Genomic DNA, 13,251 nt, shown 5'->3' with positions numbered 1-13,251 from the left:
TTTTTATCCATTTTTATCATTTATTTTATTTGGAAGGGAGAAAGGGATGATATGTATATTGTTTATATATGTAGAATAATTTTTATATTTAGGGAATGTAAATGAAGTTTAACTAGCCGATTTTCCCTCTTCTTTTAAAAAATATTTTTTGCCCCAAAGATGCAATTATCTATAAAATAGAAAAATATATTCCCCTACTTTACTTACCAATCAGTATGGTTGGGATGTTTGTTGAATAAGTGTTCAGTACATTGTTTATATTCTGCAGAAGGTCAGACAGTACATCGTCGTCCTCTCCCAGCATACAACACACCAGACTAACCTTATCCTAGAGTACAACTGTACATTGTTTATATTCTGTAGAAGGTCAGAAAGTATATTGTCGTCCTCTCCCAGCATACAACAACCCATCAACAAACAAAACCAATCTAGTCCTGGGGAAAATTACATATTTTTAGGAATATTTGTATATTCTAAAGTATTCCCCGGGGGGGGGGGGGAGAAAGTTTTTTTTATGCTCAAAGGAAAACATGAAAATTGAACATAAAAAAGTTTTTTCATCATTTTATTATTACACTGCATTAAATAAATTTCTTTATATTCCTTTCTTTTAGGTTTTTCTGTTTTAAACAAACTATTAAAGAAGAAAATTTCTACATGGTATGTACGACGTACGTAGTATGTACATTGTACAGTGTACAGTGTACCAAAATCAACTGACCTGGGTAACAACAGATCCGGGTTCCTTTAAGTAATCTTTCTCTGTCACCTTGACAACCAACAAAGGCAACCTAAGTATTAAAAATATCATAATTATTTTATATTATAAAAAGCTTAAATGCCTATGTTACCACCTCAAGGGTTCCTTTAAACAACTCAAACCAGCCGTTTGGTCAGCTACAGCTAACATATAAATTACAAATATATATATATAAGCGAAGAGCTTTATTATAGAAGGAGTTAAAAGATTGGTGGTAAAAGAATCTTCTGAATTTATTGGTTTATGATTCTTAGATGGTCAGAGGGTTAAATCTATTGCTATATCTATATACTTTGCATGTCTGTCTGTCTACTCTGTTTGTGTCCTATAAACGTCAAAACGACTGAACTGATCGGGCCCAAAAACTTTTGATTTTTGTTAAATTTAAAAATGCGCGAAAAATTATTTAAAAATCCACGAACTTTTTTTGTTATTGTTTTTTACTGTACAAAAAGAAGATGCTCACATATAGAGCCACAATCAAAAGTTAAAATAGAAGATGGGCGCGAAGTGCCCTCCAAGCCTAGTTAGTTTAGAAAGCACTTGCCATCCTTTTATATAAATTACTAACTTCGAAACTAAACAACATTTTATATTATTGCTTTTTGTGATTTTTTTTCTCCAAATTTTGCACCTGAAAAAAATTAGCCCCCCTTCTCTGAAAAAAAATAAAAATTGGATCCAAAGACAATTTTTGCAATACTTTTTGATACTTTATGCACAAAAATACATTTATTTTACCCTAAAACTAATTAACTTTGCCCCACTTCAGCAATAAATACCTAAATTCAGGAATAAAATTATTATAAAGGGGGGGGGGGGTTGCTTAAGAAAATATTTTTCTCTGATTTGATACTTTATTTATATCATCCTAAATCCGTTGCAATATCTTGTGAATAAGCTATAAACTATACGTTTTTTTGTTACAATCTTTATATCTGGTGTAGCCTATGTACACCATGACCTCTTGTACGCAATAATGCCGATTTCCAGGATCCATTCAAGGAAAAATATGAACGGGAAAAGTAATTATAAATTTAAATCATTATAAATCAATGCAAGCTACACTTGATACAATGTTTGTTAATTTAAAGATTTCAGACTACATTTAAATTGTCTATACTCATCAAGAAACACAAGACATATCCTACTTTATTTAGTCCGAATCACAACGGAACCTTTAAAAGCTCTGTCTGATCGAGAATAGATCCAGTATTCATGTTTCGGCTTTTGAAATTTGATTAATTTTCCTTTGTGGTTTCAGAAGAGACTAACGGATTTCTGTTTAAAGAATTAAACACTTCCAAAGCTGGAAAAACGACTGTACCTATTACATTAATGAGCATTTGAATGGAGGGTAACTCTAAATTACTAAAAATATATTTCTAAAACTAAAACATATCTATTTATTCATTTTCATATGCAATCAAGAACTAGGAATTTGGCAGATTTATGTTTATGGCTTGCTGGATTTTAACCTCTCAGAGGAAGAAAATATTTGGTCTTTAAATCATCTTTAAATCATCTTAAAATCATCTTAAAATCATCTTAAAATCATCTTTAAATCATCTTTAAATCATCTTTAAATCATCTTAAAATCATCTTTAAATCATCTTTAAATCATCTTTAAATCATCTTTAAATTATCTTATTAATTTATCTTTTCTCTTTAAATTATCTCATTAATTTATCTTTTCTCTTTAAATTATCTTTAAATATATCTGACCTTGATGAAGACTATCTTCCTCTTGCAACAGATGATATCCAATATATCCATTAATAGATCTTAGTTCATCATTACTAAATGAATAGAAGATAATATCCAATATATCCATTAATAGATCTTAGTTCATCATTACTAAATAAATAGAAGATAATATCCAATATATCCATTAATAGATCTTAGTTCATCATTACTAAATAAATGAGAATCTTTGAAAGATTTAATAACATTGATGATCCAGAGCTAAAAACTTCAGGATTGTGGATATCGAGAACTCTTATTGATTGGAATCCAGTAAGGAAATCCCAAAAAAGAGGATTAAGCAGGAAGTCAAAAGTGTCAACAGTGGATACAGAGATTTTGCGATCGGGATTGAGAGCATTCAATACTAAAGTTTTCAGCTCAGAGGCCGTTTCTTCCATAAACTACATTGGTCGACAACTTGACGTCTCCTATATTGGTCGTCAAATGTACGGAAAAATATCTATCAGATAAGAATTTAGCATGAGACATCTAGAGGCCAACATATCAAAGTACGTGAACTACACGACCACTTTCTATGGAGAAAACGGGCTCTGATCTGAGATGGATTCAGTATCAGGATACACGCTGATTATTTTGTACTCCCAAACTTACTGTTGGTCTGAGAAGTCAGTATTCCCAAGCACCAGGATAGAGGGGGAGTACTGATCTACCATAGAGTTTACATCCTAGGTACATTCATTACCATTTAAAGGGACTGTAAGCGTAATTTTAAGTGACACACCAGGTAGAGATTGCAAACCTTTGAAACCTTAATCTGATCAAGAATGTGGAAGATACAATCGTTTTTCTGACTCGAAAAATGGTTCTCTGTGATTGTTTCTTCAATAATTATTGTAAGCAAGAAATGCGCAAATCGCTTTCGCCGAGAATCCATGAATACAAAAACCTTGATATCTAATTCATTTATGATCAAACAAAGCTTTTAAGAGTATCGTTATAAATCGGACATTGCCATCTTTGAATAGAGGATCACTTAAAAATACGCTTACAAACCCTTTAAAGGGACTGTTAACGTTACTTGAAGTTTATCTGAACCTTGAAATTAACGATTTACAATGTAAAATAAAACTTTTCTGTCATTACTTTTAAGAAAGAGAGCTAAGTAACGCAGAAGAAACTTTAAAAATGTTTTAAGCTATTATTTCTTTGATTATGGTTTGATTCTACCACTCTGATACGTCAATGTTTATCTTAAATAATAAATTTCTCATATTTCATAATCAACCATTTTAATCCTACCTGGATACCAGGATATTAGGTTTAATCCTACCTGGATACCAGGCTATTAGGTTTAATCCTACCTGAATACCAGAATATTAGGTTTAATCCTACCTGGATACCAGAATATTAGATTTTTATCCTACCTGGGTACCAGAATATTAAGTTTAATCCTACCTGGATACCAGAATATTAGATTTTTATCCTACCTGGGTACCAGAATATTAAGTTTAATCCTACGTGGATACCAAAATATTAGGTTTAATCCTACCTGGATACCAGAATATTAGGTTTAATCCTACCTGGATACAAGAATATAAGGTTTAATCCTACCTGGATACCAGGCTATTAGGTTTAATCATACCTGAATACCAGGATAATTGACTTAATCCTACCTGGATACCAGAATATTAGGCTTTTATCCTACCTGGATACCAGAATATTAGGTTTAATCCTACCTGGATACCAGAATATTAGATTTTTATCCTACTTGGGTACCAGAATATTAAGTTTAATCCTACCTGGATACCAAAATATTAGGTTTAATCCTACCTGGATACCAGAATATTAGGTTTAATCCTACCTGGATACCAGGATATTAGGTTTAATCCTACCTGGATATTCGTCATGAATCCATTTTCCATATTCCAGTAAAGAAAGGACAAGTTTTTCCCTGTCTGTTAAGTACAAATTCTTCATTTGTCTCAATCAAATTAGTTCCGAAATCGTTAATTTTCCATTGAATTTTTTTAGCTGTAAAATAGATGTAAATATATCCATTACAGATTAATTGTATATATTTCGCAGAATTGTACCTCCCCTCCCCCTCCCCCCAAAAATAAGTGTGGGAGTACATTGGCACTGGCTTGTGTGTTCTTTCTCTTAACAAAAAAATCATATATTTTTCCAAAATTATCAAAAAAAAAAATAATAATGGGCATGATTTTTTAAGGTCGACAATTTTCCAAAGAAAAAAATAAAAATCTGGTTTTAAAAATGTATACGTTCCTTGTGGAAGATATTGGGAACAACATATTGATCGCGGGCATAGAAATTCCTGTAAAAATAAAACATTTGCGATGAACTAAATTAATTTAAAAAAATAAAACTGAATCCGTTTCAAGTTTACTAATATTTTCCAAAAATATTATTCTCTTTTTTTACAATTTTTAGCAAAAAATAGTTGAATATATTTATGGTAAATTATTTTAAGTATAAATGAATGTAAGATATGGTAACAAACGTTTAAACAAAACTATCATAAACTCATATTCTCCCTAGTTTAAATTATTAGTTTAGCTCCAACTGAAGTCTAATTCAATCCTAGCACAATTTGGTGGAATCATACCTTCGTACAGGAACCCCTTCTCCACGTACATTTGGCGGCATTTTCTGAAATAAATGATTTCCTTTAAAATTATAACAATACTGAATCGTCGGCTTTTTTTTCTTGGACACTCGGTTGATGATTTCCAACGCTCCATGGGGATTGGGGAGTATTGTAAGGTGCTCAGGTCTCACCATTAACCATGTTCAACAGGATGGTCATCACGCACTTCTCCTGGTGCATCTAGTGATTTGAAATTGATTTGTGTTCATCAAGTAAACTTAAGAATTTGCTCATAGTCCTGTGTCCGAATTTAATGAATTTAAGTCACGTCTCAAATCCCCCAAAAACTGGTTTCAATTGAGCGCCGGCTTAAATCTTGAAAAATTTAAAACAAATTCAAGTGGAACTAACAAATTTTGAGCCGCGGCTTAAATATAAACCGCGGTTCAAATTCTTTAAATTCGGCCTCTGGCTTCCTTTATTGAAGTGGGGAGTTGATTCCAAAGAAGAACATCCCTGTTTGAATAGAAGTTTGCTCTTGTGTCTGTTTTAGATCGTGTTGGAACCAAGTTACTGTGGTACTGTGGCTGTCTCATCAAATTTACAAACAATCCAGCAAACCAGGGGTGTTTATTTTCAAAAACTAACCCTCCCCTAAAAACACCTAACTGACATAAATACCTTCTGGGGACAATAATGATGAGGGGGGGGGGGGGGGAAGGGTGTCTGATTTTACTAGAAAATATTCACCCCTAGATAACATATAGGGGTAAAAGATAAGAAATTAGTAATTAGATAAATAAACTTCAACAAAAAAGGTGTGGTTTTGAGTGGATTATTTATTTAATTATTCTCTACTTCTCAAACTTGGGACTCGGTCAAAAAATTATATCTACGAGTATTAACCCCCCCCCCTTGCAATGTTTTTCTTAAGAAGTATGAAGAATAAGTTTTAAGTGTTTCCAAACAAAACAATCTTCTTTTAAACCCTACCCTCCAAACGATCTTAACTTGCCACGAGTCACTGACTGATCCGTTTCAATCCGCTTGGGCTTGGACCCACATGGCAACAGCAATGCTGCCGAAGCAACAATAAGATTTCGATGTTTTGATTTGCTTTGTTAAACAGCTGATCCTTGGAAAGACGACATTTTAAAACGACGATATTTTGCTTTTGAGCATGCGCAGATTTTTATTGTTAGCGGCATGGCCGGCTTTTTTATCAATCTATCTTATTTCATCTCGCAGCTCGCTGAACTTATATTTCAATTCTTTAACCTCCTTTAAGACTTTGTGACTCTTTTTTAAGCTAGTTCTCAAGGATTTACATAATCTACGATGGAAGGAATCACTGTTAATCTTGTTAGTGACTTGACATTGTGATTTATAGTAAATTTTAAATGTTTATGAAAAAAAAGGTTTTCAGGGTTGAGTTTTTTTCAGATCAAATGGTTTTAGTTGAGAATGGCGACGGCGGGGGCGATTGGGCAGACTGGAGGGGTGGGGAGTGTCTTATTCCAGCATTGGTAAGTTTTAATCGCTATACAAGTCAAAGGGACTGACGAGTGTCATATAGTTTATTAACATTAGATTGGTTGAACATGTGCCAAGCGCTGCTGCCAGGACTGGCTAAGTGGCCGAGCGCTACAGCTATGACAGGTCTCGGGGCAGGGCTTTGCGGCCCATGACCAGCTCTATCCATGTGTCCATGGGTCCAATAATAGTTTCCTAGGAAATTACCCTCATTAAATTTTAATCAGAATTTTTTTTTATGAAGGTTAGCTTGTGACTCAGACATACCATTATGTAAATGCACTGCAGTAGTATTATCAACCTACAGTCAACTCAGGTCCTGTAGGTTTTGAGTGAAACTAGTTTAAAATTAGATTTGTTTAGCTAGGAAAATTCTACGATCAGCAGCAGTTCACTGATGCAGTTTTTACGCTTGCTGATGGGTCAACCATTCAGGTGAAATAGGTTTAGGGGTGTATATTTTCTTCTAAGTTCATCCCCCCTCTCACCCTCGATCGAAGATTTTAGGGTGGAATAATTGAATGTTTTGTAAAGAAAATAAAAGGATGAATGATAAAAACTTGACTATGAATGTCCAGGGGGTGAATCTTTTTATGAAAGTCTCAGGGAATGAAGTTGCTGGAAATATAAACTTCAAAAAAAGTCCCTGAAATCGTAGAACAAAATTTCACTTGAAAAAAGTTCCGAGGTTTTGATTACTGGGACTTTTTTTCCTTAAATAATATGGGGGCTGCCTATGAAGTGTTAGGAAATAAGATCACAGGAATTAAAGTCCAGAAGAAAAAGTCCTAATTCTGGAGAAAATGAGGTATGTTTTAGACGTTTTCATAAAGAGGACTTTTCTTCTATGCATTTGCATATTGAATAAAACCAGGGCTTTTTTAAGTCCCTTTTCCATGGTTATCCTTTGTTCACATGTATTTTTCACTCAAAGATGACTTTATTATGCATTCCTGAAAAAGTTTTAAATAAATAAGATTTCCAAAGATATGGGAGGGGGGGGGGGATATAAAGTTGGAGAAAGGCAAACATCTTTTATCTTTTTTCATACTTATTATCTTAAAATTTATGAAATAATTTATTTTCCCCAAGAAAAAGTTACGTACCGCGCAAACCAGTGCTTAGGATCCATTTAATTTTGATGCCGATTCGGATCCGCACTGGAAAAAATGGAACCGTATCCGGATCCAGGTCAATTCTTCAAGATTTACTGAATTTTTTTAACAAAAAATAATTTTTTGCTTGATTTTTTCCCCTTATTTTTATCCTAAAACTTGATAATCAACCTAGGGGACGAGGTCAGGAAAAAAAATTATTTTGCCAAATATACAGTATACACCCTAACCTTGTTTACTTCAGGTTCATAAACTGCTCCTTTCCATCTCCTCCCCGGTCTTTGAGGGGATGTTCTACGGTCCGATGGCAGATACGACTACGCGAGAATTTAAGGAATAATATTCAGAAAAGATTTAGTAACCCCCCCCCTCCCCCTTGTTCTAGTAGAACAAAACGAATTTCCCCTTTTATCAGGTAAACTGATATTTTTAGACATCTGAACACACTGCTTGGTGCTTGACAAACATCGTTTTTATTTCAGCAGACCACCAAGAATTCATAGTCAAATTATTAGATCAATCGTGGTTAAGACATAAAGCAAAAGTTTTCGATTATATCTGATATTATTATATTTTTATTACTGAAAAAGAAATAGTTTGCTGAATATTGAATATCAATCAGGTGGACGATGTTAAACCAGTTGGATTCAGGAACAAATTGACTATTTTGTCAAATTTATTTTCGTACCCCCCTCTCCCTGAAAATCCATTACTTTCCTGCCTCAAGTAATAACTAAAGTGTGGATAGGTTTTGTCTGTACTATGTTGGTTTCTTTAATTATTTAATACAAATTAAATTCTTTAATTCTGGTTCAAATGCAAAGATTTTGAAAGATAGGATAAAATCTGTTTTTTATAAAGAAAAAATTTGGAAAATATTTTAATACTCATTTTAATTGAAAGTATTTAATTTATCTGATTTGTAGACGTCTTATCCAGTTTATCTACAACAGCCGCTGGCTCAGCTGGAAGGTAAAATTCAATATATTTTCCGCCCTTTTTATCCGCCCTTTATCCGCTCTTTTCTTTCCTCCCTTTCTTAACCACCCTTTTCTTTCCGCCTTTACTTATCTGCTCGATATTCTTCACCCTTTCCTATCCGTCTTTTCTTTCCGGCTTATATTATCTGCCCTTTTCTTTCCCCCATTTTCCTCCCGTCCTTTTCTTATCCGCCCTTTTCTTTCCGGCCTTTTATATCCGTCTTTTTTCCGCCCTTCCTCAACTGCCTTTTCTCCCCCCCCCCTTTCTTCTACGCCCTTTTCTTTCCGCCCTTTTCTTCCCCCCATTCTTTTCCGCATTACCTCTCTACCCTTTTCCAATCTTCCCCTCTGGTCGCTCATCCCAATCATCCCTTTTCCTTCCCGCACTAGCAAATCCTACCCTCCTCCTATCGCAGCTTTCCCCATACCTTCAGCCCTTTCTTTTCCTATTTCTTCCTCTTTCTCTTCTCGTTCTGTTCTACCCTTTCATTTATAAAAAGGTCTTTACAATGATTTGTACTGAGAATGCCCATATTTAAACTTAGATCTATGAAGTTGTCCCTTAGGACGAATCATGTTTGTTAGATGATATTTCAATGAAATTGGAGTTAAAATTTTGCATAATGTGATAAAGTCAAAGGTTAGAAGATACATTTTTGCAGTAAATATCTCAAATTTTTGAGACGCAGACTACTGATTATAGGATTTTTTCTAAGGTTGAAGAGCCAGAGGAATGGTGGTACATTCTTGAAGCGGCAAACAAGTATATGAACATTAGACTGGTTGAACAGGTAATTACTTTATGTATATTTTAACATTAGACTAGTTGAAAATGTACATGGTTGACAGGTTGATACTGAAAGCACTAAACATTAGTCTGTTTGAACAGGTTTATACTTTAACATGATCTGAACATTAGATTGGTTGAACATGTACTTGACTAATGTTTATGAATAGATTGGTTGACCATGTACACGATGATAGTTTATTAATATTAGATTGGTTGACCATGTAAACGATGATATTTCGTGAACATTAGATTGGATGAACATTTATATGATGATAGTTCGTGAATATTAGATTGGTTGAACATGTATACAATGATAGTTTATTAACATTAGATTGGTTGAACATGTGTATGACTATAGTTCATTAACATTAGATTGGTTGAACATGTGTATGACTATAGTTCGTGAACATTAGATTGGTTGAACATATACATTAGACACTAGACAGTACCATTAACATTAGCCTGGGTTAATAGAAATAAAATTGAGACTTCCCCTGTCTTTTGAGAAAATATAATTTTCAGAAGATGGTTTTTTTTCGCAGATTTTGGGGGGGGGGGGAAATAAATAAATTATCGGGTTAAAAGTATGTGAACGAAGTAAAAAGCTCGCTTTTGATGTCCAATTTTCATTTTTTCATAGATCTTCCAAAATCATTCGTAAAAATATACATTCCTGTATCGATGATTCCCTGGAATACAATCCCGTGTGAGAATTTTAAGAATCTGTCTATTGTTAAGGTTGAGAGAAAACTGAGAGATATATCTAAGAAGGAAGCAGGGAAAGGTGTGATACTCAAGCATTTAAATATGGCAACAAGGTGATTGATATTTTACTGGTTTGTTATGGATCAGGTAAGATGGATAGGATGTAGAGTTGACGCGGACTGCCCAGCCAATGCAGAACCCAGACTGGATTTACTGGTTTGTTATGGATCAGGTAAGATGGATAGGATGCAGAGTTGACGCGGACTGCCCAGCCAATGCAGAGCCCAGACTGGATTTACTGGTTTGTTATGGATCAGGTAAGATGGATAGGATGCAGAGTTGACGCGGACTGCCCAGCCAATGCAGAACCCAGACTGGATTTACTAATTACTGGTTTGTTATGGATCAGGTAAGATGGATAGGATGCAGAGTTGACGCGGACTGCCCAGCCAATGCAGAACCCAGACTGGATTTACTAATTACTGGTTTGTTATGGATCAGGTAAGATGGATAGGATGCAGAGTTGACGCGGACTGCCCAGCCAATGCAGAACCCAGACTGGATTTACTAATTAATCATTATAACTGAACATTGCTGTATAATTCGAGGAAATCAATCAATCGATTATTCTCTAAATATCAACTTTGCACAGTGGGTCAAGTGGTTACAGTGAGGAAGCGTAGTAAGTACTTGGTCTCAGTAATCATGAAAATACAAATATGCATTTTTACATTTTTGCGCTTCTTCAACCCTACACGTACCGACTTCTTAGACGTCTGGTACATGTCAACCCTGTATCCTGTCTACCTAAACCGTGTTGATTTATTAATTGGTTGGGATTTTTAGAAATTATTTCGTTTTCAGATGCTCGTTCGAGACCGGGGTGAAAATAGTATTTCTCAACTCAGTTATCAAGGTATGTTTATGCCTTTTATTTATAAGTTTGGCTTTTCTGTCAGTTTGTTAACAATATTTACGTCAAAATGCCAATGGCTGAACTGATTAGGCCTACATTTTTTTTTGTGTGGCAGCTCACATGACATTAGGAAAGGTTCGAAAAATTGTGTCTTAAAAAGATGTTGGCTTAATTTTTTTTTTGAAAATCTATCAATTTAAACAAAAAAAATGCGCAAAATATTTGTTTATTTGAATGCAAAACATGACATTATGAGACTAAAGTGCCAATGTCGTGCATGCTTTTAAAAAAAGTCTTTTCTAAACCTTAAATATTTGAAAAATAAATGGAATGGTGGATTGTTAATAATTTTTGATACTAATCTTATTGATTGAGTGATTGATTGATTTAGAACACAAGTAAGCTGATACAAAGTGACCATTGGGGAAATCTGGATGAAGCTGCGATACTCAAGATTTATCAGCAGGTCAGTAGTAAACCATTTTAGAGCTTAGCTTCCCTTGAGAATTCAGAAATATATAATAAACAGTCAGGGCCAGACAAGGTCTGTTTTCTAGGATTTCCTGGCTGCCAACGAGGGAGAGCTATATGTTGGAGCTAAAAATTGGTGTCTCAAAAATTCAAGGTGAAATCCTAATCGATTTCTTAAGATTTTAAAGATGTCCCGTGAAAGAAAAATCAGGTTGAATGTTAAAAACAGATCAAATAGGAGGCCTAACACCGAGTCCGTCGCCTTTCAGGGACCATGGAGAAAATTCAATTGACCCTTGTTTAAAGAGTAACATATCCGATCATTAATCGAGATATAACCGTTTTTCTATATTAAAAAAAAGTTCTGTAATTTGCGTTGCATACTCGTTAATAGGGAAACATACCACGATTTTAAACGTCAATTTTTAAATAGAAAAACTAAGATATTTTCACCAGTTTTGCTCAAAAAATGGCTGTCAGAGATTCTTTGTGAATTGAGCACGCCCCTTACTTTGAATTATGTCTACAGTCCCTTTTGTATAATTTAGTTCTGAATCTGAAGCACTGAAATTGTTCCTGGACAAGTTTGCGAAAAGTATTATCCCTGAATACATGTCTCAGAGAGATTTCCTCACATGCGTAGCCAGTGACGCATTTCTTGCACAGGTAAGATTCAGACTAAATGTGTAGCTTGTGACGCATTTCTTGCACAGGTTACAATAAGACGCGTAGCCAGGGACACATTCTTTACTGGATAGAATAGGATTCATAGAGTAGTCAGTGACGCATTTTTTTTGCACATATTAGATTCAAACTCAATGCGTAACCAGTGACGCATTTCCTGCATAGATTCAGACTCAATGCATAGCCAGTAACAAAGAATTAGGATGTAAAGATAGTTATTTTAGAGGTGTACGCATTTTCAATTCTGCAGTGTACTGTCTCTGGGCGGTAAAGTTAACACAAGACGGGTGTCACAGCCTGACATGGGAACCATCTTTCACATAAAAAAAAAAAACAATGACATATCCAGGTCATAGGAGATTATTATGTGAATTTTCAAAATTTTAAGAATTAAATGCTTTTATCCTCTTGGGATACCAGACAAACACTGATGCATCTATTCTTGTTTACAAAGTCCGCCCAGAGAGAACTGGTTTCAATATGTTAGCATAGAATACGCAATAGCAATTAACTTTCCTTGCCTTATTACCTTGGCCAGTTATGCATTTCTTGTGCAGGTTACCATCAGAAGCGTAGCCAGTAACGCATTCTTTGCCGGCCAGAATAAGACTCAGCGCGTAGTCAGTGACGCATTTCTTGCACAGATTAGATTAAAACTCAATGCGTAACCAGGGACACATTTCTTCACAAGTTAGATTCAGACTTGATACGTAGCTAGTGACGCATTTCTTGAACATGTTAGATTCAGACAAAATGCGTAGCCAGTGACGCATTCTTTACTAGCCAAAATCAGACTCAATGCGTAGCCAGTGACGCATTCTTTACTGGTTGGTTGGTTGGTTGGTTGGTTGGTTGGTTGGTCGGTTGGTTGGTTGGTTGGTTGGTCGGTTAATTTTTAATTAGATCGACTTGTCAGTTGACTGATTAACTAATAGATTTGACTGAGAAGTTGATGGATTGGTTAAATGAATGATTGATTTTA

General features: G+C 34.7%; 3 protein-coding genes across 5 annotated transcripts in view; 1 reads left to right on the top strand and 2 right to left on the bottom strand.

The window, feature by feature from the left end:
- LOC111700704 (putative helicase MOV-10) overlaps positions 1-826 on the bottom strand; it is a 28,736-nt gene extending 27,910 nt beyond the window's left edge. For all 3 annotated transcript variants that reach the window (XM_023471712.1, XM_023471713.1, XM_023471714.1), the window contains exons 1-2: positions 722-826; positions 208-328 (exon numbers count right to left, since the gene is read on the bottom strand). In XM_023471712.1, coding sequence (XP_023327480.1) covers positions 208-328; positions 722-811 — 211 coding nt within the window. In that variant the 5' untranslated portion in view covers positions 812-826. The remainder of the gene's footprint in view (positions 1-207; positions 329-721) is intronic.
- Positions 827-2,459: 1,633 nt separating this feature from the next.
- LOC111700698 (uncharacterized) lies at positions 2,460-12,845 on the bottom strand. The gene is made up of 6 exons (XM_023471703.1): positions 12,799-12,845; positions 5,094-5,137; positions 4,750-4,802; positions 4,360-4,418; positions 3,119-3,192; positions 2,460-2,559 (listed from the first exon to the last, which is right to left on the bottom strand). Exons 2-6 carry the CDS (start codon positions 5,132-5,134, stop codon positions 2,460-2,462), a joined length of 327 nt encoding a protein of 108 aa, XP_023327471.1. The 5' UTR covers positions 5,135-5,137; positions 12,799-12,845.
- On the top strand, positions 6,497-12,303 carry LOC111700706 (speckle-type POZ protein). The gene is made up of 11 exons (XM_023471716.1): positions 6,497-6,601; positions 6,972-7,043; positions 7,968-8,057; positions 8,346-8,374; positions 8,650-8,695; positions 9,420-9,494; positions 10,232-10,311; positions 11,063-11,114; positions 11,506-11,580; positions 11,672-11,739; positions 12,134-12,303. Exons 1-11 carry the CDS (start codon positions 6,524-6,526, stop codon positions 12,273-12,275), a joined length of 807 nt encoding a protein of 268 aa, XP_023327484.1. The 5' UTR covers positions 6,497-6,523; the 3' UTR covers positions 12,276-12,303.
- Positions 12,846-13,251: the final 406 nt, after the last annotated feature.

Source organism: Eurytemora carolleeae, unplaced genomic scaffold (assembly GCF_000591075.1).
Source record: "Eurytemora carolleeae unplaced genomic scaffold, Eaff_2.0 scaffold421, whole genome shotgun sequence".
Taxonomy (NCBI): Eukaryota; Metazoa; Arthropoda; class Copepoda; order Calanoida; family Temoridae; genus Eurytemora; species Eurytemora carolleeae.
The sequence above is the reverse complement of the archived record's forward strand: the minus strand, read 5'-3'. Positions and strand labels throughout refer to the sequence as shown.

Excerpts from the sequence above, each read along its gene's own strand:
- LOC111700698 (XM_023471703.1), bottom strand. The coding sequence starts at position 5,134 with ATGCCGCCAAATGTACGTGGAGAAGGGGTTCCTGTACGAAG. Across the intron at positions 3,193-4,359 it reads GATTCATGACGAATATCCAG|GATGTAAACTCTATGGTAGA; the intron begins GTAGGATTAAAC and ends GAATGTACCTAG. Across the intron at positions 2,560-3,118 it reads ACTGACTTCTCAGACCAACA|TAATGATGAACTAAGATCTA; the intron begins GTAAGTTTGGGA and ends CTATTCATTTAG.
- LOC111700706 (XM_023471716.1), top strand. The coding sequence starts at position 6,524 with ATGGTTTTAGTTGAGAATGGCGACGGCGGGGGCGATTGGGCAGACTGG. Across the intron at positions 10,312-11,062 it reads CATTTAAATATGGCAACAAG|ATGCTCGTTCGAGACCGGGG; the intron begins GTGATTGATATT and ends TTTCGTTTTCAG. Across the intron at positions 11,581-11,671 it reads TACTCAAGATTTATCAGCAG|GATTTCCTGGCTGCCAACGA; the intron begins GTCAGTAGTAAA and ends TCTGTTTTCTAG.